This window comes from Trichosurus vulpecula, chromosome 2 (genome assembly GCF_011100635.1).
Source record: "Trichosurus vulpecula isolate mTriVul1 chromosome 2, mTriVul1.pri, whole genome shotgun sequence".
NCBI lineage: Eukaryota > Metazoa > Chordata > Mammalia > Diprotodontia > Phalangeridae > Trichosurus > Trichosurus vulpecula.
In genome coordinates this window covers 356,639,702-356,666,116 of record NC_050574.1, presented here as the reverse complement: position 1 = coordinate 356,666,116, position 26,415 = coordinate 356,639,702, and the positions used below count along the sequence as shown (strand labels likewise).

Here is a 26,415-nt window from a genome sequence, read left to right as displayed (position 1 = left end):
CTTTGTTTTTGACATAGTGAAAGCATGCCAAGATAGAAAGAAGAAAAATGATGAACTAACCTGTATTTTTGGATTTATGAGGATTGATTGAGATGCCATTTAGCTGTGGGTTTTTTGTTTTTTTAGTTTTTGGTCTGGGTAAGGGGATAGGAGGGTGATGTAGAGCTACCCAAGGGAATTTTGGTTGGTCTATTTCAATAAAATCTGCAAGCTGCTTTAGAGCACAGAGGATTTCTATGATTGTGAAAACAAACTTCCCCCACCTCCTCTGAATGTTGTTGAAAACAAAGTAACTCTCAGAAACAGAATCTGCATTCCAGGCTCTGGGCCAGGGAGAATTTAAATAGACAAAGTGACACACTCTTAGAAATGGTGTTTTTATACAAGAAACCGTGAGACCCTCCAAGTCTGACAGAATGAAGTGAACAACTCATGATAAAGACAATGTTTGAAAAAGCATATACAATCTTGACTTTTTTTAAAAAATGTATTTACTTTGGGTCATATTGGTAAAGCTAACAGCAGCTGTGACAAGGATGCTTTTATGTTATGCAGTGTCTATATTGTAGATGTCTAAGAGTAACCAGCTCTGTCAATCAGCCCTCTGTTTCCCTCTGTTGAGTCACCTAGCAACATACATGGGGTAACACACAGTTGAATATGGCTAATGAAAGCCAATCACAGAGCAACCTATTGCAGATTACCATATACATGGGCTCAAAGAAAACTTGTGTATTCCAACTAGTGGCCAAAGCTAGAAACTCTATAATGATGGGTTCAGGTTTTGTTTTTAAATGTAACTTGCAAAATAGAAACCATGCCAATAAACAGGCACAGATTCAAAAAAGAAAATATCCTTTTTGAAAAAACCATAACCACAGAATTTTAGTAACTGAAACGTATCAACATCAAAGAGTGGTTGTATTGAGCATAGACTTGGGGTTAGTGAAGTCATCCAGTAGAAAAGAAAAACAAATCAGTTTCCTTTTGAACTTGGAGTGGGAGACACATGCAAATATTCTGTCTTGAAATTATACAAAGAGCATAGAATTCAAATGTTGCCTCAGTAGAAGAGGCAGCATGGTAGGAACCTGGGAGACTTGGATTCTACTCATCTCTTACGATTGTGGGCAAGTCAGTCAGCAACCTCCCTGAGGTCTAAAATATCTTACCTATAAAATGGGGAAGGGGTTGACCTGAATTGTTTCGGGGTCTCTTCCAACAGTGATATTGGTGAGGAAAAAGAATTCTCTTTGCATATCTGTGGATATGAAGAGTGGTCCTTCATAAGGTAATGTTGTCTGCATTCCACAGGCCATCCAGAGCCCTTCTATCATAATCTAATTTCTTTTTCCAAGCTGGCCTTCAATATCTTTTCATGATTAGGTGATGGTTGTCCACTCAAAGTATGAATAACATTGTTATGTTTTAGATCCTCTAGTTAAGTCTGGGTGTCCGTCAGTGTTTGACCTTTTAATCTTTGTGATTTGTGAAACAAATGAGACTACAGTTCATCATGGTCTTCATTCTGCCCTTCCTCTGCAACAAGTTCACATCTCATCATCATGATGTACCTGCGATTTCACCAATAGCTGTGATTATTTCTTGTCCTTGAGAGTTTTGTAAAGGGATAACACTCACAGGTGGTTAGGTGGCACAGTAGTGGGCCCAGGAAAACCTGAGTTCAAATCCAGGCCCAAACATTATTAGCTGCATGATCTCAGGCAAGTCACTTAAATTATGTTTGCCTCATTTTCATCAACTGTAAGAAAGGGACAATAATAGCACCTAACTCCCAGGGTTGTTGTGAGGATCAGATGAGATATTTGTAATGTGCTTAGCACAGTGCCTGGTACATAGTAGTTGCTATATAAAAGTTAGTTGTTATTATTATTATTATTATTATTAAGTTTTGAAAGATGCTGAAATCCGTATTTTACAACAACCTATTCACCTGCTTCTTCTCCGCTCCACCCTTTCCCCTGACATGTACTCATAATACTCTCTGGGTTGAGCTACCTGGGAACATGACTTTTAAATATTTTTTGCAATTAACAAACATTTATTTCCTCTCTGTTTAACACCTTGCTTCCCATTAAAAGCAAAAACAAAATCCTTGTAACATATATGTACATATATGGTCAAGCAAAACAAATCCCCACATTGGCCATATCCAAAAATGTATGAACTGATGCAGAATGAAGTGAACAGAGCCAGAAACCTGTCATAAAAACAAACAGCTTGGAAAGACTTAAGTCTGATCAATACAAGGACCAGCCATAATTCCAGATAACCTGAAGAAGAATATGATTTTTGTAAGCAACATTGGTAAATGTAAGTGAGATAATTTTGCATTAAGTGTTTCATCCTCCTTCCAACAAAGTCCTACTCTGGTGCTTCATTATGCCAACACAGTGCAAATCTGGCAGGTCCCACATCGAGCTGGAAAGACTTCAAGAATGGCCCTCAGTTATGGACTGACAACTGTCTATTGTCTGAGAACCAACACATGGAGGGTTTTTTTTTTAACTTGGTTAATAGGTTGGTTGTTGTCCTTTGTTCTCAAAGAGGACCTAAATGACAACACTGTGTTGGGTCGAGGTACAGTGTATCCAACTGTGGCTGATCAGCCCAATATGAGCTTGGAAGGCTCCACCACAGGTTGGGAAAATAGCCCATGAACATTCAAAGAGATGTCTCTGAAGCTGCACATCTCACGTTTCTTTTGAGCTACTACAATTCTGCTTTGCTCATAGTGCACAGTGCCTTCTTTGATGTGAGCTTGCCATGCTGAGCAGTCCTGTGCCCGCATCTCTCATGTCACACAGTTGATTAGAAAGTTCTTCAGAGAGACCTTGAAAGTCTTTGTATTGCTTCTTCTGACCTCCATGTGAGCATTTGCCTTGTTGAGTTCTCCATAAAATAGTTTTTAGGCAAATCTCTACTAAGGTTTGGAAAGACTTTGCTCTCTGTTGATGGAGGAAATGACAACATTGATGAAGTCGTGGATGTTTTGAAACATTTGAAGCTTCACCATCATTCAGCCATGATAAATCTCAAAATGACAATAAGGGGTCCCAACTTTCATAGCCTTTCACAGGTGGTTCCTGAAAGGTGAGAGAGTGCACTACATCTAACAAGGGAAGCCAGAGCCTTCTATACTCAAAAGTCTTTCAATCAATGTTCCCTGTGACATGGTTCAGGATGGTCTTAAGTCTGAAAGGATTGCCTCTGTCACAGCTACCACAAAGTTAGTGGCAGACTGTTGAGTAAATGGGAGGCCGCACCCTCAGAAATTGGGACCAGATAGCTTTCTGTGTTGGGAGACTGTTTGTAGAGGGTAAAGGATGAAAGTGACCCCATATTGACATATAACAACCTTGTGCCTTGGCCTTGAATGTTTCTTGTTAATGTCCCTATCAAGTATTGTGGTGAGACTGACCAGCAAGAGGGAAAGACCAAATGGCCGAAAGTTGATATCTTCTGTCCTACAAACTTTTCTAAAGTAGTTCATTGGTGTTGAAATAATGAGAAAGCTAATATTGGGATTTTATCATATAATGAAAATTTTGGCACTATGGGCCAGTCAAGGAAATAGGAGAGATCATACATTATAATCAATAACCAATTTCTCATCCCTAAATAGGGAAGCAATTCGGAATAGTGAAAAGAGTACTCAATTTGGAATTAGAAGAGTTGTGTTTAAACCCCAGCTCTCGTATTTATTTATCGAAGGAGAGAATATATGTAAAACATGTCCCAAACACTGAAGCTTCATATAAATGTTAGCTATTAGATTGTATTACTGTAATTTCAGGATAGGTATTCAGCCTCTCAGCATCTCAGTTTTTGAATCTAAAAAGTGAGAAGTTTGGAGTAGGTAGTTTCTAATGGAATGTTCAGTTCTCCATCAATTAGGATGACATATAAATGACCTAGGAAATCTAGGTGGCAAAGTGGATAGAGTGATGGGTTTGGAGTCAGGAAGACTCATCTTCATGAGTTCAAATCCTGCCTCTGACAGTTACTAGCTGTGTGACCCTGGGCAAGTCACTTGACCCTGGTTGCTTCCGTTCCTCATCTGCAAAATGAACTGGAGAAGGAAATGGCAAAACTATTCCAGTATGTTTGCTGAGAAAACCCCAAATAAGGGTCACAAAGAATTAGACATGACTGAACAACAATGACATAAATGACCTAATCATTCCTTGACAAGTCCATCTCTATTTAAATGGATTGATTTCTCTCCAGCCGTTCCCCCCAACCTCAGTCTTTTATGGCTCTGTCTCACTATGGCCTAAATTGGTCTGAACTTTATGGGTAATAAAAAAGGGAAAAGAGATTATTCTGATAATAATAATACCCACTAGCATTGATATAGTGCTTTAAGGTTTGCAAACTGATTTACAAAGATTTTCTTATTTTACCCTCCCAATAGACCAGGTGATAAGGAACCTGAGATTTGCAGAGGTTAAGTGATAACTTGTCTAGTGTCACACCTAGTAAGTAAGTGTAAGTCTGCATTTGGGCTCAAGTCTTCCTGACTCCAGGTCCAAAGCTCTATACACTGACCTTTGAAAATATATTAATAGGTGGTGAATATCAAGTATATCTTAGCTTTAATTATTTATGAGTACATGGCATAGGACTGCCACAAATGTTCTATAGTGTATTTCACAAAAATCATTTGAGTCATAGCATAATAAACTCTCAGTGTAGTCTATGGACATTAAATCTTTGCTCAGGGGTCAAGCAAGACTGCCGGCTCTTTCTTTCTGTTTCTTTTCCCTCCTTTCTTTTAAAGTATGATCAGGTTAAAGATAAACATTCTGAAAATTCAGAAAGTTTTGCTGTACTTCAGTTTTAAACCTTTGCAGTGTATTCCTGTGGTAATGAGGCTCCAAGCTCCTCCAATAAAAAAAGGAGGAAAAAAAACGAATAAAGACTAGATTCTGCCTCTTGATATAGAGTTAGTTCCAAAATGGCTTTAGACACACTTGTTTATAGGCATCCAGAGGCAAAATTTGACTATAATTAGTATCATTTAATTAAATGACTTTAATAATATAAATAACTTTATGGCACCAATTTTTCCTATAGATTGTACATACATGTGAATTCTTGAAACATTAAAAGATAATTTACATATTGTTTCTTAAACACTTTTGAATTGATACGCAATTCTGCTAATATGGCATATGTCTTTATAGCCCTTCAGCTAATAACCATAGATATGAAAGAAAATTACACAGAAAAATAATTTTAAGCAATGCAGAGATTTTGAAACAAAATTAAAAGGAGTACATAGCTCAAAGAAACAAGTATCATTTCCTTAATAATATAAATAAATAAATAGAGGCCCCTAAATGCAAATCTGACATCCCAAACTGCTCATTTTGGGGTGGGAAAGAGATGGGACTAGTATTAAGTTTGTCTGCAATTTAATTTCAGACGGGAAGAATATTTTTAAAATTAGCATACACTGCCTACACATTAAAATATACTAAACTTATCCATACATTATAGAATACTGACTGGTTACATATGAGCATGTGTACAATAACACCATAAATCACTGTTTTGAAAACAGAGCGAATGTACATTTTATGTTAAAGAGAGTGAATGTGTGCTCATGTGTTTCTGTACTGGATTTCTCATTGCATTTGGTGCCAAGGAAAACAGTACCCTTCAAAGAGCCTACCCATTATCTCTTTGAATTGTATATCATCTTTTAATTTTTCATAGTTATCCATACATTCCAGTCACACAAAATGCTAAAGGTGGAGCTAAAACAAGTTAACTCCTTTTCCCCTATGCTTATTCGCATTTTCAGAGGCAACGTGGCATACTGGATAGAAGCTAACCTCAAGACCACAAAGTCCTGAGTTCAAGTGTTGCCATACTAGCTTTGTGTGATGCTGGTTAAATAACTCAACCTGTCAATATCCTAAGCAACTCTCCAAGACTCTAAGTGGCAGAGAAGATGCCAACTTATTTTGGTAGAGAGAATTGCCTTACTTAAGAGTCCTAATAGAAAATCAAAGTAAGAGTTCAAATGGACCTTAAAGATAATCTATTCTGGTCCTCTCATTTTACAGATAAGGAAACAAAATAAGAGTAGAGAATGTCTTGCTCAAAGTTATACAAGTATAGAGAGTCACAATTTAATTTTAGTTCTCCTGACTCCCGGTACAGTACTTTTTCCACTTAATAGACTTACATCTAGTAAGCTTGGCTATCCAGAAACCTGAGGGAATCAGTCTTTTGAATATCCACATTTTTTAGATAGCTAAGTTGATCCCTTTAAGCACCACATCATGGTTCATATTAGCCATCTGAGACAAAAATCTTTTTCAAAATGTATTATGCACTTTCATAGCTTTTTAGAAAAGAGTCCAGTGAGCACAATGTAACCTTTTCTTGTTAACTCTCCATCATCATTATGAACATCAATTATTAAACTGTGCTATCTAAGCAAGGAGACATGACTAGACAGCAATTCATTTGAAAAAGAGTTGATGGTTCTAGTGGACCTCTTGCTCAAAATGAGTCTGTAGTAGGATATATTAGCCAATAAAGTTCACATGATTGATTATAAGCTGCGTTTAGAGGGGCATAGTGTAGAGAAGTAATGGTCCTATTCTTTTCAGGCTACATCTGGAGTATTATGTTCATTTCCAAGCACCATATTTTAGGAAAGGCCAGTTAAGATAACAAAGGTCGTCAGGATCATGCTATATGAAGATAGAATGAAGGAAATTAGGATCAAGGGAATACCTTGATGGAGCATGATAGTATTCAAGTATTAGAAGTCTTGTCATGGAGAAGAAGGACTAGATTTGTTCTTGGGGATCTCAGAGGGCAGAACTAAGAACAATGACCAGTGCAAGGAAGTTGCAGAGAATCTGATTTACTGTCAAACACTTAGAACTGTGTAGAAGTGAAATTGGCTGATTCATCTTAAGTCTTTTTTTAAAAAAAGACTCAATGACCACTCTGGAGGCATGCTATAAAGGGGATTCCCCATGGGCTGCCTATTGTATCATATAGAAATTCTTCTTTTGAGCTATCAAGGTCTTCATAACCAGGCCCCTGAACTTTTTCTGGTTTCTTGTCCTCTGCCATATTCTCTACAATCCAGATGCACAAGCCTAGTTACTATTCCTTACACACAATACTCCTTCTCCCATCTCTGTCCCAGCTGTCCTTCTTGCCTGGAATGCCCTCCCTCCTTAATTTTACCTCTGAGTTTTTGTTGCTGTTGTGTTTGTCCTTCATTTTTCAAAGAGGACCATGACATCAGGAAAATGGTGACATGACTTGCAGTTGACTTTGATTTGAGTGAGGGAGGGCTGTGCAAGGTCACCAGCCTCACTTTCTCCTCTAGAGCCATCTGAGTACAGTGGCCTGATATTCACCAGGACGACTGGAGATGACCCAGGATACAATGGGAGACCCGGGCCTCTTTTAGGCTAAGACCTTTTCAGGTCCTCACTTTGAGTAAGGTAACCCTCATTCAATGAATAGGCCTCTTTAAGAGGTGAGTCAAGGGATGGCCCCTTTAATTAGAAAAAAAGAAATAAAAAGATCGAAATGGGAGGGGAAGACCCTCAGGGTTGCTCCTTCAAAGAGAAACAGTTTCCGTTAACATTCCCTCTGAGCCAGGAGGGCCCAAAATATAGCCTGCCCCTCCCCCTCCCCCTCTCCTGACGTCACCCTCTCTCTCCCCCTCTCCCTCTTCCCCTCTCCCTCTCTCCCTCTTCCCCTCTACCCTTTCCCTCTCTCTCTCCATTTTTTATGGCTTTGGAAAATGTAAATCCTTTCTAAATGCTTCTTAACTGACTCCTTATTCTGAAGTCTCATCCAATTCTAAGATTCTGCAACTCTGATTCTATATTACAGAAATAGCCTTGGGGGCTAATGAGATGGGTATAAAATTTTTCTCTTATCCTAAGTGGGCCTGGAATGGTGTGTTTTGTGTGTGTGTGTTTATGCCTCCTCTCATTCCTCCTGTGACAGCATGCCTGCCTAAAATAACCCTTCCCACCTTGCATTTTTGCTGCTTTTTTCCAGGATGGTCTTAGAAACTATAATCAAACGCATAGTTTCCTAGTGAGAGAGAGCCTCAGGGACTTTGCTATTAGTGCACTGTGGGAGTCTTGGAGCATGAATCTTGGAACTATCATGTTGTGAGTGCACAGGGACTGTTTTTGCTTCTTTTCTACTTCTTGGCCAAAATAGCCAAGTTCCAGTTTGGTGAAGTGTCAGTGGTTATGTTAAAGCCACTTTAATTCTGTTGGATGAACAGAATTAAAGGGATTTCACATAGCAGACAGGAAGTCCCTAGAGAATGTAACTTCAAGACTCATGTTAAAATAAATACAGAATAATTCCATACTAATATTCATGAAAATGATTAGCAGATATATAATCATAGCAAAGAGATAAGAAAATGTACCTCCTTGCCTTCCTTGCAAATGTGAGGAACCATGAGTATGGATCATTGCATACACTGTCAGACATGGTTGATATATTTTTCTTTCTCTTTTTTGTTCTTTCCTACAAGAAATAGTTCACTTGGAGGTGGTGGAGCAATATATTTAAAGATGAAAGCTATGTAAAATCAAAAGATATTGTAGTGGGGGGGCAGAAATTGGGAACTTACAACATGCACTTTGGTCTTGCCCTCTGTTCCAGCAACTCACTTGAGAACCACAATTTCTGGCAAACCAGCACTTCTTAGACTCATCTTTCTGGTGGTGATTATCTTCCCCTCTCATAAGTTCTTGGTTTTCTTTTTCAGTCTGTCAGACAATCAGTAAACATTTATTAAGTGCCTACTATGTGCCAGGTATTGTACTAAGCACTGGGGACCCAAAGAAAAGTAAAAGACAATCCTCGCTCTCAAGGAGCTCATAGTCTAATTGGGGAGACATCTAAATAACCATGTACAAACGCGATAGCTACAGGAGAAATTGTAAACAATCAACAGAGGGAAGACACTTGAATTAAGGAGGATCAGGAAAATCTTTTCGTAATAGGTGAGATTTTAACTGGAACTTGAAGGAAGCCAGGAGGGAAAACATTCTAGTCAATGAAAATGCCAGAAAGGGGAGGGAGGTGGGAGGGGAGGGTTATGAAGGGCTTTGAACACCAAACAGAAGAATTTATACTTGATCTTGGAAATGATAGGCAGCCAATGAACTTAATTGACTAGCGGGCTGATGTTGTCAAATCTGTATTTTAGAAAGATCACTTTGACGCTGAACGGAGGATGGAGTTGAGTGGGAACTGAAGTGTGGCAAGAAGACTAACCAGCAGGCTATTTCAATAGTCCTGGCATCCTGCTGGGTAGCCAGCAAGAGGATCCAGAAGACTCCTAACCTCTAGAACTCAAGAGGCTGCCGCCAGTATCTCTGTTCAATCACCGTTGCTATGAGAAAGAAACAGAAATTTGAATTTCTTCATCAGCCTTGGCTAGACAATACATACTCTCCCTGCTATGTGAAAGTGGCTGCCATAGCTTTAGGGACTGGGATAAGGAAAGGGAAATCTCCTCCCCTGCTTAAAGTCTAAGGGAGAGCAGATGGAGTCCCAAGCATCATGCACAGAATAGAGAGTGGAAATTGTCTTTCATTATAAAATCCACCAAGAAAAAATCTACCTTTTCACTGGCCTCTTCTTTGACATAGCCCTTCCACCTAATTAATGGGGGAGGGGAAGAGCCAATGGAACCACCAAGAAGCCTCTGTTTGTGTGTACTCTGTATTGAGGTTAGAGCAGATATCTGGCCAGAAGACCAAGGCACAGGCTCAGCACCCTTGAAGGCAAGACCTATCTTACTTATATTTGTACCCCCAGCATTTAGCACAGTGTCTGGCACATAGTAAGCACTTAATAAATACCCTATTTAGCCCAACCTCTTCAGTATATACAGATGAGAACTAAGGCTCAGAAAATTTAAGTGATGTGGTCTTTGGTGGCAGAACAGAGTTTTGAACTCTGAACTCCTGCTTCATTGTCCTGTGGCCCTTACATGGCATTGTAATAACTCAAGGATAGACCAGGTGTGAGCATTTTAATTCAGTACTTTGCCAGTTCTGGATGTGGTGCAGGAGATATTCCCAATAACTTCACACTCCGTTTTTTTTTTTCCTTTGTACTACTACGGTGATAGTGGTCATTCATCATGTTATAATGAGCCTGATGCTCATGATAGGAAGAGGGACAGGCAGCCATTTGGAGGTACACTGGCTCTTTCAAACCACCAGGGTGCTATTTAGTCCTTTGACTGCAGTCTTCACTGTTAGAACCATCAGCGGGCTTGGTAAAATGCCTAGGAAGCTGTAAGAAAAATAATGCTTTCTAATTAGAGAGATCATTTTCAAAAGAGTTCCAGGTACTTAAAATAACATTTAAAATAAATAATGCAAAGGTTTGGTGTGTGGTGGATTTTTTCTCATATGTAGCTAGACCAATTTGCCAAATTGCAATCTTTGTGCTGATTCTGTTCTTTGATTGGTCACTTGTTTTCCAGCTTTGGGGAAATGCATTATTTGATATAAGGCAAAACAGAGGTCCTGTCTTTTCCACACAGATTTTATTTTATTTTTCCTTCAATTTCAGAGCTACCATCAAAACCTGAAATTGTAAATAAAGCACCATTCTTGGAAACGGAACAGCTGAAAAAGGTAAGGCACACATTTCTTGCTTAACTAACTGCCTTAATTTCATCTAGTCTGAAGGGACTGATAATAACTACATAAGGATCCAAATTTGGTTCATTCAGAACAGGCATGGGACCAGTAGCTTAAGACTTTGTACAGGAGAGGAGAGAAGAGTAATTTATCTCTCTTGCAAAATGCCTCTAGTCTGCTGCTAGAAAATACATCAGAGAGCCAAAATAGCCATTTCCAAATATTGTGCATGGGTGGATCATTTTGGTTCCAAACTGGCTGATTACATTGTACTCCTTTTCTTCTCACTAGTACAACTAAACATTTCTTTGTTAAAAGAAAAGTCTTAGGTTCTATTGAATAACCCATATCATGCAGTATGGTGAATTTCATGTTTGCTCTAAAACAGTTTTTCACTCCAATGCAGTAGGTCGCTAAGTAGTCATACTGTTGACTGAACCTGTAGAATAATTGCGCTTGATTAAAGTACATTAGTAAATAACACGAGGATGGACAGGTCACCTCCATCTCCATTTTCATAACAGTCACATTGGGCCACTAAATTTTGTTTAATAAAGCATTCAGACTTAGGTGTTAACATCACTTTCTGTTTTGCAGTTGGGTGATTGTGTTTCAAAAGACAGTTATCCAGATGTCAACATTACATGGTACAGGAATGGAAAAACTTTGGACCCTTCGGAAGGTGAGTCTGAGTTTGTACTGGATGTGCAATCTTGCCTCTAAATGTTTTGCTAAATTTTGATCTACAACTATGGGTCTAGTTGCTTTAAGTATCCATTATTTTTTTTTCCAAATGCTGATTTAGTGCTGCTGTAAAAGAGAAAGGAGTAAGGAAAATTACTTCTGTGTGTGACATGTTCTCATAGTTAATTAAAGTGTGTGGGAGACAGGACTGTAGGATTCTATTTCTGCTTACACCATTGTCTTACTCTGTAATACCAAAAAGACATCTTCCTTGCTACATGTCAGTCTCCCTGCCTGTACAGTACCTATAGCAGGACTAAGACACCTTTCAAAGGGTTTGTGAAGTTCAAGTACTTTGAATGCAGGTAAAAGATCCTGTGATTAATATTCCTTCTTTCTTTTAGGTGTGGTCACAACTTTACAAAGACAAGTGGATCCAACAACTCAACTCTCCACTGTAACTTCATCTCTAGTGTACAAGACAACAAAAAATGATATAAAGATACCATTCACATGTTCTGTGACATATTATGGTCCATCTGGCCAAAAAACCATTCATTCTGATCAAGCAATCTTCGATATTTACTGTAAGTTACTCTTTTTTTTCATTTTGTGGTTATTCAGTCATTTCAGTTGTGTCTGACTTTTCATGACCCCATTTGGGGTTTTCTTGGCGAAGATACTAGAGCAGTTTTCTGTTTCCTTCTCCAGCTCATTTTACAGATAAGGAAACTGAGGCAAAGAGGGTTAAGGGATTTGCCCAGGGTCACACAGCTAGTAAGTGTCTGAAGCCGGATTTGAGCCCAGGAAGATGAGTTTTCCTGACTCCAGGCCTAGCGCTCTATTCATTGCACCACCTAAGTGCCCTTATTATTTTTTCATATAGCCACAAAATAACTTTATCTATGTCAATTAGCAAACATTGTGTTTTCCTATTTTCTAAAGCAAACAACTAAAGATTTTGAATCAGAAGACAGAATCAAATCCCAGCTCTGCTGGGATTACTGAGATTTACTGTTAGAATTTATGATCCTAAGCCATCTTAAAAATGAAATAGAAATATGTAACATGTTTAGAATTCTCTACATTCTGTTTTCACTATTTAACTTGACCAAACAGTTTGAATTATGGAAAAAATCTAGCTAGAAATGTTCCTAGACATCATCTAGTCCTACCCCCAGAATTTATAAGTGCATTCTACAAGTATTTAATAAATATCTTTTTATTTTCTTGGTCAAGGAGGCCAGAACTAGAGGTCCAATGCTATAAACTTAGATTGTGTCCAAAAAAAACCTTCCTAACAGTAGAAGCTAGCCACAAGTAGAATGAGCTGCCTTGAGGAGTAATGGATTTCCAGCAAGGGCTGAATTGCAGCTTGTTAGATATATTGTAGAGGTCATGTTGGTCAAGGCACAGGTTGGACCAGATGACCTCTGAAGTCCCATCTGTGATTCCTTGAATCTTTGAGTGGAGTCTCGCTTCTTCATTTTGCCAAGGTACCCTGACAGGAATTGCCCCTGATCATACAGCTAGCTGGATTTTCTATCAACTCTGTGTGCTATAAAATTCAAAATTAGAAGTAGGGAGTATTTCAGGGGAAAAGATACTTTAGTGTTTTTTCTACAAGTAAGAGGTATGGCAAATCCTCTAAAGTGGAAATTTACTTGAAATTCCAATAAGAGCATGGTATGTTCAAAAGTGACTATCAATCTAGTTCCTATCCTTCACAAATCGTGAAAATGCCAGTGGGGCCAAGGAAAATTTCCAAATCATCTATATTTTGTTTTATGTGTTATAAAATAGAAACTGGTTTAAGTTTACACCAGGAAAATTTTAAAGCATAATGTTTATCAAGAGGAAAAAGAAATGGTTCCATAGCCCTTAAACTGGCCAAATATAAAACTTTTGGGCCAACAAACCCAGATCTTTCCCTTTTATTCAGAAAGTAGTGTTGCTCTTCCGAAGTAAATTTATTTTAATTGCCTAATTAATGACAGAACACAAGAAAAACTTCTTCCAAGCCGTTTATATGGTAACTTGATTTTGCCGTTACCACTGAGAGCGCATAGTGGTAGAGGCTGTCAAATGGTTTATTTAAATTGAGAAGGGAAAAGAGGGTTGTAGAGATAAAAGGCAATGGGTGGAGTATAGCAGGGAATCCTGGGAAGAGAAGAAGGGGGAAAACATGAAACTGTTTGGAAATTATGAGATATCACCATGGCTAACTCAATACATAGAATGTTTTCGAGAAAGGCAATGAGTAGCCACTGTAGACCAAAAGAAGAATAAGACAGAGTCCTTATCTTCAGAGAACTTAGGCCACGTAGGCCATATGAGTGAAAAAAGAGAAATGGCAATATAAAGGACAATGCCTAAGAGCCATGAGTAGATCATTTTGGCAGAAGCATGGTTCACATAGGATAATATTAAGATATATATCAAGGAGATGGAGGTTGTCCTAGATCGTGGATGCCACACTACAAAGTTTGGACTTGCCTCTATATGTAACAGATATCCATTTAATCAGAAATGCGACTTTCAGAAAGAAGTATTATAGGAAAATTAATCTGATAGCGGTAGATAGAATGGATTGAAGGAGAGACTAACAACAAAGTAGGATCAAGCCAATGAGACCTAGACTAGGATGATAGCAGTGGGGGTGGTGTTTAAATCCCACCCATGCTACTTTCTACTTGTGTGACCTCGAGGAAGCCATTGAACTTTTTCCTAGGCTTCTGTTTTCTTACCTGTAAAATGAGGTTGGGTTAGATGATGTCTAAGGTCTCTTACAGCTCTGAATCTGTAATCCTATTGGCATTATGAAAAAAATAATAATTTATAGGCCTTGATGCTGTAGTACCAATGCGATACCCACAGCGCCTGAGGCTGCTATGAATATGCTGGCATAGTTCTGAGTCGCAAAATACAACAGACTTTCTTCATTGAAGGCAGAGCCAAAACATTTTTTCCAACATGAGAAAGCCAAATCCATCATAGCAACAAAGAAATCTAAACACATTATCAATGCAGGAGGCACCACCATTCCCAATCCTTCCCTCTATTAGGCCACAACAAGGGCAAAAGCACTCCCTGGCTCTCACCCTAGCTACTGTGTCTCTCTCCCAGCTCTGACTGCTCTGACTCACTTCCTGTCAATTCTGTTCCACCCTTCCTGCTCCACCTTTTCAGCAAGCTCCTCTCACTATAGGCTCATGTGACTCAGGCTCCCATGTGACTCAAACTCATGTGACTCAGGTCACATGGACCTAATTAATGTATGGGAAAGGTCTTCAAATTTTATTAACAATACATTAACAGTACAGATGGCTGAATGGATGGGGGAGGTAAGCAGAAAATTTCAGGCCTAGGGACTGCAATTAAGTATTGAAAAGCTGGAGAGAAGGGCCAGAGGAAAGCTAGCAGCATAGTGCAGTCACTATATCATACAACAATACAATGGAAAAAAAATGCCATACAGCTACCCATTCAAGGAGCTGGATCCTGGAGAAGACTTGGGTGCTCATGGTTGCTATCACAGCATTTAAAGCATTCTTATAAGGAGGGATTACAATTGTTTTGCTTGATCCTAGAGGGGATAGATAGAAGTGGCAGAGAGAGAGATCAATAGAAGATCAATAGTAAAAGCTATCCAAAATGGAATTATCTCTCTCATTAGATGATGAGTATCCCATTACTGGTGACCTTTAACACTAGGAAGGACCAGGGACATCAATTGGCAGAATCCTTCCAGGTACTCTTAAATTCTGGTAATTCTAGAGCCTGGATAATGAATTGTAAGGAAAGTTTTAGAAATTTCTGCACAGGTGTAGGTTAGACTAGATGCTTCCATTGACATCCCTTTCCTCTTTGAGATTCTGTCATTTCATGAGTCAAATATGATGATGTTGATACTCTGAAACATTTACCAATGCAGATTGGCCTTCTGTGTAGCATTAGAGATTGCTCTTGGACACTGAGGGGTTAAGTGGTTTGCTCAAGGTCCTATAGTTAGTAGATGTCAGCTGCGGGGCTTGACCTGAATCCAAAGCTTTCTGTCAAACCAATCTCCTGCATTGCTCCTCTATAGTGTCTTAAGGTTTTCAAAGCTCTTTATGCATATTTTCTCATTTAATTCTTACGTCTCTAGGATATGTTACTGCCAGCATTATTGTCCTTATGTTAACAAATGAAGAAGCTGAATCTCAGGGAGGTTTAGTGACTTGTGAATAGGAGAACAATGTTGTTACTGATGGGATCAGAAGAGCCAAAAAGGGGTTGTCATTTTGAGAAAGCCAATTAGTTTCATTTTAGTCACGTTGAGTTCTTTCCAGAATGCTCCTGTTAAACTTCTGATTTGTTGCCTTGGAGTGGGGTAATGGATTGCTCCCATTATCCCCTGTTGGTTTATTAGTTTCATAGTGAAGAGCAGGACTGTGAACAAGAGGAGAACAAGAGAGATAAGGGCTGGGTAGAAGAAAAGGAATGGAAATTATTTGAAATGCCAAGTACAGTTGGGAAGATGGGCTCCAATAGGGTGGCATGTCTTAAGTAGCAATGACTCAACACTGAAACAGGAGTCAGAGGAAGGAGAAAGTGTAGTGGACTGGGTGTGGAAGAGAAGAAAATAGCATCAAAAATGAATTTTATGTACTTCACAATACACTTTGCAGTCCTCAGCCTGGAGACTATCATTGGCAAATCAGAGAAGACTTTAGCTTCATTTCCATCTTAGCCCTGTTCATGACATCCTCTAGACTTCAAAACCATGCCTCCCCTCTACTTCATCCCCAGCACCATACCCTATTTTTCAGTTTTCTTTTGGTTGAAGACTTACACCGTTAGAATGTAAGCTCCTCAAGCAAAAACTGTTTCCTTCCTTCCTTCCTCCCTTCCTTTCCTTTCTTCCATCTTCCTTCTTTCCTTCCTTCCTTTCTATTGAAAAGCCTACAGTGATGAAGATGATAAAAAAAGATGTGCAGGGTGGTTTAAGGTTTGCAAAGTACTATACACACACACACACACACATATGTGTATATACATATACATATATATATACATATATATATACATATATACATATATATACATATATATACATATATACATATATATATACATATATATATATATATGTTATCTCCATTCTACACACATACTCTGAAAAGAAGAGTAATCACACCAGAATATTCTAGGTAAGATGCAGCATGATCAGAAGGTCTGCAAAACTTTGCAAAAATATTGCAAACTTTGTGCTGACACATGCAGAAAAATTGGAGAAACAAATGATCTGTTATTTCCCTCTCCTCCCTCTGTTAATTTTGTCTGTATCTTTGACATGATATGGAAAAAATATTTTTGTAGCATCTGGGCAACTAACCTGTTAGTTTAGTCCCTCAAGTCCCACTTGTAGCATCAATCATATGAACTCTTCTTGGGGAGATCACTTTTGTCTTTATAAGAATGCCAAAGTACATCATCTGGGGAAACTCTATGCACATAATTAATGATACAACAATTTAAAGTTCTCAAAGTGAAAAAGTGTTCCATCAAACGAGCCTTGCCTTAGCTCATTTCTAAATCCAGTATTCTCTTAATCAAGTACTGATTTTAAAACATCTTAAAGTTTAAAAGTAGATCATTATTAGAAAGTTACTCATTTTGGAAATTGATACACTTCTAAGTCTGAGATTTTTTATCCTATTTTGTGTTTGTTAGTTGTGGCTCATTATCTATGGACTTTAATTTCCCTAGAATTCTGCTTGTGAACAGCAGCTAATAGTAAAGAATACCCTTTAGCCCTATTTTCTTTGGAAACATTACCAAAGTGGAATGAAAGTTGTATCTCGGCTTCATTGAACAGAACAGAATTATATTACATTTACAGTTCTGCTGATTGTGTTAAGGGTCTCTCTCAGATCATGGGATTCATCTTTTTGAAAGCAAGTATACTCTTCAGCATACTGAAAAGCTTTGTCTGTGCTATTTAGCTCATGCTCCTTTGTACTTAATGTAGGGTACTATTATGTAATGTGAGTGCAGTGTTGCCTAATAGAAGTACCTATTTTGATGGCTGCAGTTCAGTCTTTCCAAATAGTAAGTTTCATAGAATACAGCTAAATTCCCTTATAATGAAATCATACAGTGAGATTGTTCCTACTGGTCTTTTACACATAAAATAATTATGGTCATTCCTACTACGGTTAAAGACGTTTTGCTAAGAAGAAATTGATTTTTATATAACAGGGTTCCTTTGTAGCTTGCTCTAACTAGGATTAGTACTCAGTATGGAAAGCACCTATTAACTTAAATCCTTCTATAAAAAGATACATTTAAGCAATTACCATTACTTGCTTCTTGAGAAAATCGTGTATAATTTAGTCATTTACATTATGTGTATAGAGTACTTTGGTACTTGACAAAAACTGTTGACTTGTGTCCATTTCTTTTTGCAGATCCCACAGAGAAGGTGACAATTCAAGTATTACCACCCAAAAATGCCATTAAGGAAGGAGACAACATCACTCTAAAATGTTTAGGAAATGGTAACCCCCCTCCAGAGGAGTTTTTGTTTTACCTCCCAGTAAGTGCCTCAGTTCTGTCACTTAGCTTTAGAACTATCATTTTCCCCTGCTTGACATTTGTCTGATGTTCACATTTTATAACATAAAAGAGGGAACGTGATGCTGCTCATATAGTTTTCCCATGGAAGGTTTTCCCTAGTCTATGAGGAAGCTATGAAACAGGGTAGATTTTTTTTTTCTGCCCTACCAGTAAAATTAAGCTACACAGGGAGCTACTTCTAAAACTCCTCTGAAGTTAAAAATCCAGTAGGGGGAAAAGTGACCAGAAGACACAATAGCTATTAAAAACCCATTGGCGAGTTTGTTTCTCAAATAAATTGCCAAATTCATCTTATCAGGAAGACTGAATGGAAAACAGGAATGATAACAGAGGAAGAACTCGCCCTGCATTCTGATCCTAGCTTTGCCAGTCATTCTTAGGATGAGCTTGAAAAACTCCTGTCTCTTCTCTGTGCTTTAGTTTCTTCATCTGAAAAACAGAGACAATCCTTTTGGACATTTTCGGGCTATACTTGAAGAATCAGTTGAGAGTTAACATACCTGTCCAAGAGCAGTTGAAAGAAAGCCCAGGACACGGAACCCAAATGAATATTTATTTTCCCAAGAACTTTACGGCTATTTGGCTCTAAAATAATTTAATAACGATTAATTGTTTTTAAATACATTTCATTTACTTTAATTTTAAAATAATAAAATGCTTTTATTTCTTCCCCACCAAAAAAATCTAACAACATTAAAATAAAAAGCCAAACATTTTTATTTAAATTCCAACCACAAGTCCTATATTTTCCATTTCCATATCTTCCCTTTCAAAACTGAAGGAATTATATTGTAGTCATTAAGAAACATGATTGCCCTCATCTTTGCTACTCAATGTAATCACGGGCCGTTTTACCTCTATCCAAAGGGACAGCCAGAAGGTATAAGAAGCTCGAATACTTATGTATTGACAGATGTGAGACGAAATGCGTCAGGAGACTACAAATGTTCTCTAACAGATGAAAAAAGCATGATTGCTTCCACGACCATCACAGTGCACTGTAAGTTACCTTATTTTTTTCATGCACAGTTTCAGAAAGCAATTTCTAGCCTAATACAGTACTCTCTCTCTAAATAAGTTGTAACTGGTGTTGTTGCTGTTCAGTCATTTCAGTCATGTCTGACTTTTTGTGACCCCATTTAGGGTTTTCTTGGCAAAGATATTGGAGTGATTTGCCATTTCCTTCTCTAGCTCATTTTACAGATGAGGAAACTGAGGCAAACAGGGTTAAGTGACTTGCTCAGGGTCACACAGCTAGTAAGTGCTTGAGGCTGGATTTAAGCTTAGGTCTTCCTGATTCCAGGCTGGGCTGTGCCAGTTGTAACCTAGTTTCATTAAACTTAATTAAGTTCATCAGTCTCAGCACCACTTTGGTTCAGTGTTTGTATTACAGAGTTTATCATATGTATGGATTTAATTAATGCAACTTTGAATTGTGCTGAAAATCCAGTATCATTCCAAATTCCCACAATGTGGAGCATAAGAAACTGGACCTGTTATGGATATTAATGGAATAATGAACCATTATATATTGTGAAGAACTGCCTGGATATTCCTGAAATTCATAGAAGTAGCAGCTGGCCCATGGAAGTTTTATTTAAGACTCTATTTAATAGAGAACAAAAATTATAGGGCCTAACACCCATAACCAAAACCAGTTAAAATGAATTTGGCTTTGGGAATGAGATCAGGGCTATTACAATAATTTCATTGGCCAATGAAACCATGCTGATGGGTGGACAGTGAGTATCTAAAAGCAGAAGCATCCTCAGGATAAAAGTCTTCTGCAGCATCCCTTTTATTCTCTTTTAACCTGTGCTTTTAATCTTTAGACTAAAGCTCTGCGAGCTCAGGAAGGTGAAAGGAGAGATGCAGGGAGGCACATCAAGAGCAAACACTTGACCTTCCTAAAGATTGATTTTCCCATTCAGGGCAGTCCATCCTGTGGAGATACTGGCAAGACAGGTGCAGTCTGAGAGGGAGTTTTGTGGAGACAGGGACCCCCTTGCAGTGTCGCCCTGAAGGCATTCAGAATTCAAAGATTGCCCAGTGCACATATCATTCTTCCTTGGAGATGAAGACCAGGAGCAATGAGATTTTGATATCCTGTAGTGCCAGTGAGAGCTTTCCTTCTGGGTGATATAGTCTAATTCCTTGAGACTGAGGCTTCACCCTGCTTCAAAAGAGAAGAGAGACTTCAGTAGCCTTCCAGAATTTTCCTGGGAAAGAGGCTCTAAAGATCCTTTTCAAATGCCATTTTTTGGCATTTCTTCAGAGGATTCAGGCTGAAGACTCTGGTAGGATACAAGAAGGGAGGTAGATAGAGTAGATAGCTAGCTAAATAAATAGATAGATAGATAGATAGATAGATAGATAGATAGATAGATAGATAGATGTACCAATTCCTAACTATTGGTACAGATTGCGACAGTATGAAGAGATGGCCACATTTTAACATATTATTAGGAGCACATTCTAAGTATTAAGGGAAAAGAATAGAACTATTAAGGAAACGTTTCTCCACAAATAATTGCTCTGTCCAGTATTCATCCTGTATTGACTTGAGTAAATGTATGACGAGCTGATTGTTGGGACAGCAGTGATGCCCCTAGTTAAGGACTCTGCTGCCATACTTTTCTATATGTTTAAAAGTATTTATGGGACCATTCATCCAGGACTGCCCTGCATTCTTAGTAGGCTTCTTTGTGAGCCTTACTCTTTTTTTTTTTTGGTGACACTGGTGAAATGAAGCCAGTAAATAGCTATGCCTTTGAAAGATGTCATGTGTAAATTGCTTCTGAGGGTCTTATGTCAAGAATCCATTGCCTTAGGGGATATTAAGGCTTGCTTGCTTTTGATAGAGACTGAAAAATCCCAAGAAATGAGAGCTATAGTGTCTGTTAACTGAGTATCTAGCAGGAAGAACAAGCTGATAATAAAGTCACTGAGGTGTCTTGATAATCATCAGTGATGGGAATACGAATAAGGAGAAGGATGTGACAGTTTAATTAGATTTCAGGTGTTTGTGTGGGCTTTTTTTTAAAAAAAAATGCATTTTAGTTTTGAAATGCAAGGCTGGAATGTGGCAGTTGGATTTTAAGAGAGAAGCCAGAGAAAATCAACATTTTAATTCTCTTAAAAGAAATACTGGTACCATGTTTTAGTTTTGTTTGCTTGTTTTCTCCTGAAAACAAACCTGTTCTCTTTTCCATAGGTAGAATATTGAGACCAGAATAACTAAATTGCAGACTGTACAAAAGTAATTCCAGCCTACAAATGTACCATCCTCCCCTAAATAATTAGGGGGAATGAAACTTTTTTCTACCCTGCCCCCAACTGACAAATACTAATTACCCTTATAATTGCAAAAGTTCATCACCATCCTTTAGGTTAATTCCCTCTAACTTCTCATTCCCCAACTCAACCATCCAAATAAAACATTCTACTTCACCTAGCACTGCATTTGACATTGAAATCCACTTCTACCAAATAATCTACCAAATAATTTTTTTGTTTGATATAGTGGTTTTTTTTTTAGAAAATCAGTGATAAACTGAGCAAGAAGGGATGATTTCTTAATAGGCCATTCCACCTAAACCACTAAGCTCTTTGAAGAAACATTCCACGCATCTCATAGATGAATATTTGTATATTTCTGTAGGAATTTTTGTACCTTATAATCTTTAAAATGTTATTTTCTGATAGTATGCTTAAATGTAACTATTGTCTAACCTTTCAACCAGGTGAAAAGGGCAAAAACCATGCTTTATGAGTCTAACAAATTGAGTAGTATCTCTGTGAAGAAAGTTTTAGAGTATTTCCTGGTTTTTTAGTTTATCATAAGTTCTATAATATATATTCTACAATATATTTTCTGTAATTCTATAATATGTATTCTATATTTTCTGAAATATTTTCATATTTTACAAATTACCTTCTTTTCCAGCAACACTTCCCCTTATATTGTTTGTTTCCTTCCAGAAATAAATACTTTTCCCTGGTGAAGAAGTTAAATCCAACTGATATTTAAAGGCAGCCTCTATATCAAGCCTATTAATTGGATGGACCATTTGGCAATCCAGACTACCTATTAGATGGCCATAGTAACCAGTCCAATTCATTGTCATATAAATGTGGTCTAGGTTTCAAATCACTTGCTAGGATTTATTCTTTCATCACTTCCTCCCTTCCAAAAACAGTATTCAGGTATTTTAATTTTCTGAGGTTTGCATTTCAAACAGTTCTTTTGCTTCACAGATTTGGATTTGTCCCTTAACCCAAGTGGAGAAGTTACTAAGCAAATTGGAGATGCTCTTCCTGTGACATGTACGATATCTTCAAGTAGGAATGCAACTGTTGTTTGGTTGAAAGTAAGTAATGTTTTTACTAGCTTTCTTTGTAAATTCATTACTATTTAGAGTACAGTCATTTTATGTTGTACAGAAAAATATTACACATCTCACACAATGATAGAGGTAAGAATATTATATAGACACACTCTATTGAAAGCGATGCTTTAACTTTTTACAAATGTTCATTTCTAAACAAAATTTGAAATACATACTTCATTAAAAACTATTGCCATGAATATCAGTTTGTTGGAACAAGTACTAAGAACACACATGAAATATATAAATTCCCGATAGACTTCCATTAATAACGTCTCTTGGTATTTCAACGTTATTGTCTGAAATTCAGTAAAAGATACTCATGTACAATCATCGGTTCTTTTTAGTACCACAGATGGTAAGGTGGGACTTGCAATTGCTCCTTTGGAGTTTGGGAAAGTTGTTTCAACAATGGAGATGAATGACCCTGGCCCCAGCACTTAAAATTATAGCAAAACATCCATTTCTTTTTGATCAGTGCTGTCAGAAGTCAATCTTATATGTTTCCTCTAGTGTCACGATCATGCAATTCCTAAACAGTGCAACTGGGGCATACTTTTAAAGTGGTGGTGGGCAGAGACCAGCCTCATGAGTTGCATAGATAAGTTATTAACAACTAGCATGTTTTGCTCACCTAAATACACATGTGTGTGTGTATATATATATGTATACATATATATATGCGCATGTATATATACACAACCTAATTATAAATAATTTAAATCCAGAGACACTTTTTTAAAGATCTTTTCCTACATGCTGTGCCTCCAAGGTGATACATATGTAACTAATACTGTGCAGAGGTCCCTGCAGGTCAATCAGCCTGGCAATAGTCTTAGGGATCCTGTGGGCTACCCAGCATGACATTAATTTTCACTAAAATTTTCACTTGCTGTCACTCTATGCGTATTTCAGCATTGACTGCCTATTGTGTAATCGCTCAGGATCATTAGTTGAATACTTTGTGGCAGGCTGATTGTCCGTCCTCAAATGCTGTTAATGCCACCCAGTCAGTGGTTGGAGAAAGGGTGAGAGTTATGGTGAACAAAGAACCCTTGAGTTATGTGGCAGTGATATCATTACTGTTTCCATTTGCGGTTGCTACCTTTTGCACAATTGCTTGAGGTTAAGAATTCATAGCAGAAGGTCTGGACCTCTGCTTTATATTGACACAGACTTCCCAGTGAGGATACTCCCTCTACCAACACAGGACAGCAAATATACTGCAAGTTATTGCCTTAGAGAGTTGCCAAGGGCACCAAGAGGTTGAGTGATTCATCCAGAGTCACACTATCAATGAGGATAAAAGTCTGGATTTGAACCCAGGTCTTCTTACAACAAGGCCAGTTCTCTATCTAACATCACATATCATAACATATCATAGTGACATATATAATTTCACCTCTGGGTCATTAGATAAAAATTGTTTTACTCTTTCTCAAGTGTTTCTCTCCAATATCTCATTGCTTTAGTCAATGTTACTACTAATAATAATAATGTCGGTAATTTTATTTGGATGTCTTGAAAAATGTTTTTATCTCACTCAGCAAGGAAGAGCAGATAAAGAGAGTAGATTTATACTTTTTAGCATTCAGAAGCCACCCTTTGAGGAAATGGTACCATTCCTCAGCATAGAACCATAGACTTCAAGCTATGTCAGTGAGCAGCTAAGTGGTGCAGAGGATAGAGCATGGGGCAAGGAGTTAGGAAGGCCTGATTTCAAATCCAGCCTCAGATACTTACTAGCTCTGTGGCCCTGGGTAAGTCACTTATCCTCTGTTTACCTCAGTTCCCCCATCTGTAAAATGAGGGATATAATATCACTTTTCTCTCAGGGTGGTTGTGAGGATCAAAAGAGATAATAATTGTAAAGCTCCTACTTAGCATAATGCCTGGGCCATTGTAAGCATTAATATAAATGTTACCTACTAGTATGTAAATGTTAGATATTTTTATTATTATTTCCACTGGTTCTACAAGAGAAAATAAAGAAAACATTTTGTTTTCATATGTTTGTTTTATTAATCTAAAGACAGGGAAAAAATCCTCAGATTTTCATGAGTAGGATAAATGGAGTGATTGATCATTAGACTGTCAAAAAATATTAGTCTAGATCTTAATTACTCTTGAGTAAATATGCCTACAGTTATAACTGAGCCATGCAGAATAATTAACTTTTTCATTTAATCAGGATAACACTAAGCTGCGGTCTAGGCCATCATTTTCCAGTCTACAGTATCAGGATGCTGGGAACTATGTCTGTGAAACTAATCTCCAAGAGGTGGAAGGGTTAAAGAAAAGAGAATCTCTGACTCTAATTGTGGAAGGTAATAAAGGAGAGGAGTTTATATGCACCCAATTTTTCTTTCAAAACCCTTGGTAATTCTGCAGTTGGTTTCATTCATCACAGTCAGTTAACCACAATATTTTAATTATGCTGATATTTTAGGAAAACCTCAAATTAAAATGACAAAGAAAACTGATCCAAATGGATTGTCTAAAACAATTACCTGCCACGTGGAAGGTTTTCCCAAGCCGGCTGTTCAGTGGACAATCACAGGCAGTGGAAGCGTCATAAACCAAGCAAGTATTTTTCTTCTCATCATTTGCCCTTAATCTTTCTGAGGTTTTATTTTGGTGGCCCAGATATGGGGCTGGTTTTGGTATCAACACAACTTTTGTCTATATATATTCTAGGAGGTGAGGAGGGAACTTTCTAATTAACTTCTGAACAGCACTGAAGGGAAGAAAAGGAGACTCCAAACTTTTAAAATTGATTTTTAGAGATAAGGGGAATAGATACTTCAATTGTGATTTTCTTGGTATTGGGAGTTCCCTGGTGACCTTTCAACCAGTGCAGTATGGCCACTTAGTAGTCTTAGAGATATGTGTGGGACACAACTGAGAAAAAATGTAAACAACTTTCCCAGAATCAGTATTTTTTCAGAGGCCAGAATTAAAATCCAGTCTTCCTGGTTTTGAGGCCAGCTTTCTATCCACTATAACATGACACCTCCCTATATTTCTTTTTCCCCGGAACCATGAAAAGAACTAAATTTATGATGTCTATGGGTCTCTCAGTATGTCTTTTGAAAAGAATGTAAAGTAGGGTATTCAGTGGTCCTTATTTCCTTAAACTTAGGTGATTAAAATATTAACAGGAATGCTTTGGTGCTTCATAAATTTACACATTCAAGTGTAGTAAGTGACTTCTATTCATTTGCTTCCTTGTGTTGTGTTAAGGAATAGTTCATTTTAAAATTATTTCCTACTGTAGTGCTAGAATCAGTGTGGGGAACCTGTGGCCTCAAGGCCATATGTGGTCCTCAAGTATGGCATTTTGACTGAATCCAAACTTCACAGAACAAATCCACTTCATAAAAAGATTTGTTTTGTAAAACTTGGACTCAGAAGGCCGCAACCAAGGACCTAGAAGGTCACATGTCTCCTTGAAGCCACAGGTTCCCCACCCCATGACAACTAGATAATGCAGTTATTTCATTTGAATATATGGCCTCCTTTGGTTATACCAGAGTTAGGTCTATATAGCGAGGCCATTTAGGACATAAAATGGGGTGGGGAAGGTAAATAATAATTTGTGTGCTAAAGTAGTTAGATTGCATGGCATTTTTCTTCCATTGCCTCCTAAAAGAGGACTAGGTCTTAGAATATATGGAGTTACAAATGTGTTTTTCTTATGGTGTGAACTCTGGTCATTACCTCATGCCAATTTTAATATCGAATAGAGTGAAAATCTGGCTTATCATTGGGGGTTCAAAATTGTAAACCCATGAAATTGTCAATCTGTTGGATTCTCAGATAGAAAGCATAACAAGCTGTTAGAGACTAGGTTTAATGGTTTCCCTGACATGTTCCTTTATTTTTTAAAATATACAAAGATGCCACATGAATTGTTCTTTCTCTGGCACTGGTTATGGACTCTCTCTTTGTGGATATTAGTATTCCATATGGTTATTTATAACTTCTGAGTTACCTCTTGTTTTGCTTTGGGCTGGTCATAAGAC

General features: G+C 37.8%; 1 protein-coding gene across 2 annotated transcripts in view; it reads left to right on the top strand.

Moving 5' to 3' along the window:
• Nucleotides 1-26,415, top strand: part of ALCAM (activated leukocyte cell adhesion molecule) — a 262,053-nt gene that overhangs the window by 211,832 nt on the left and 23,806 nt on the right. For both annotated transcript variants that reach the window (XM_036746786.1, XM_036746785.1), the window contains exons 4-11: nt 10,627-10,691; nt 11,295-11,379; nt 11,786-11,968; nt 17,834-17,961; nt 18,870-19,002; nt 22,260-22,372; nt 24,582-24,717; nt 24,840-24,973. In XM_036746786.1, coding sequence (XP_036602681.1) covers nt 10,627-10,691; nt 11,295-11,379; nt 11,786-11,968; nt 17,834-17,961; nt 18,870-19,002; nt 22,260-22,372; nt 24,582-24,717; nt 24,840-24,973 — 977 coding nt within the window. The remainder of the gene's footprint in view (nt 1-10,626; nt 10,692-11,294; nt 11,380-11,785; nt 11,969-17,833; nt 17,962-18,869; nt 19,003-22,259; nt 22,373-24,581; nt 24,718-24,839; nt 24,974-26,415) is intronic.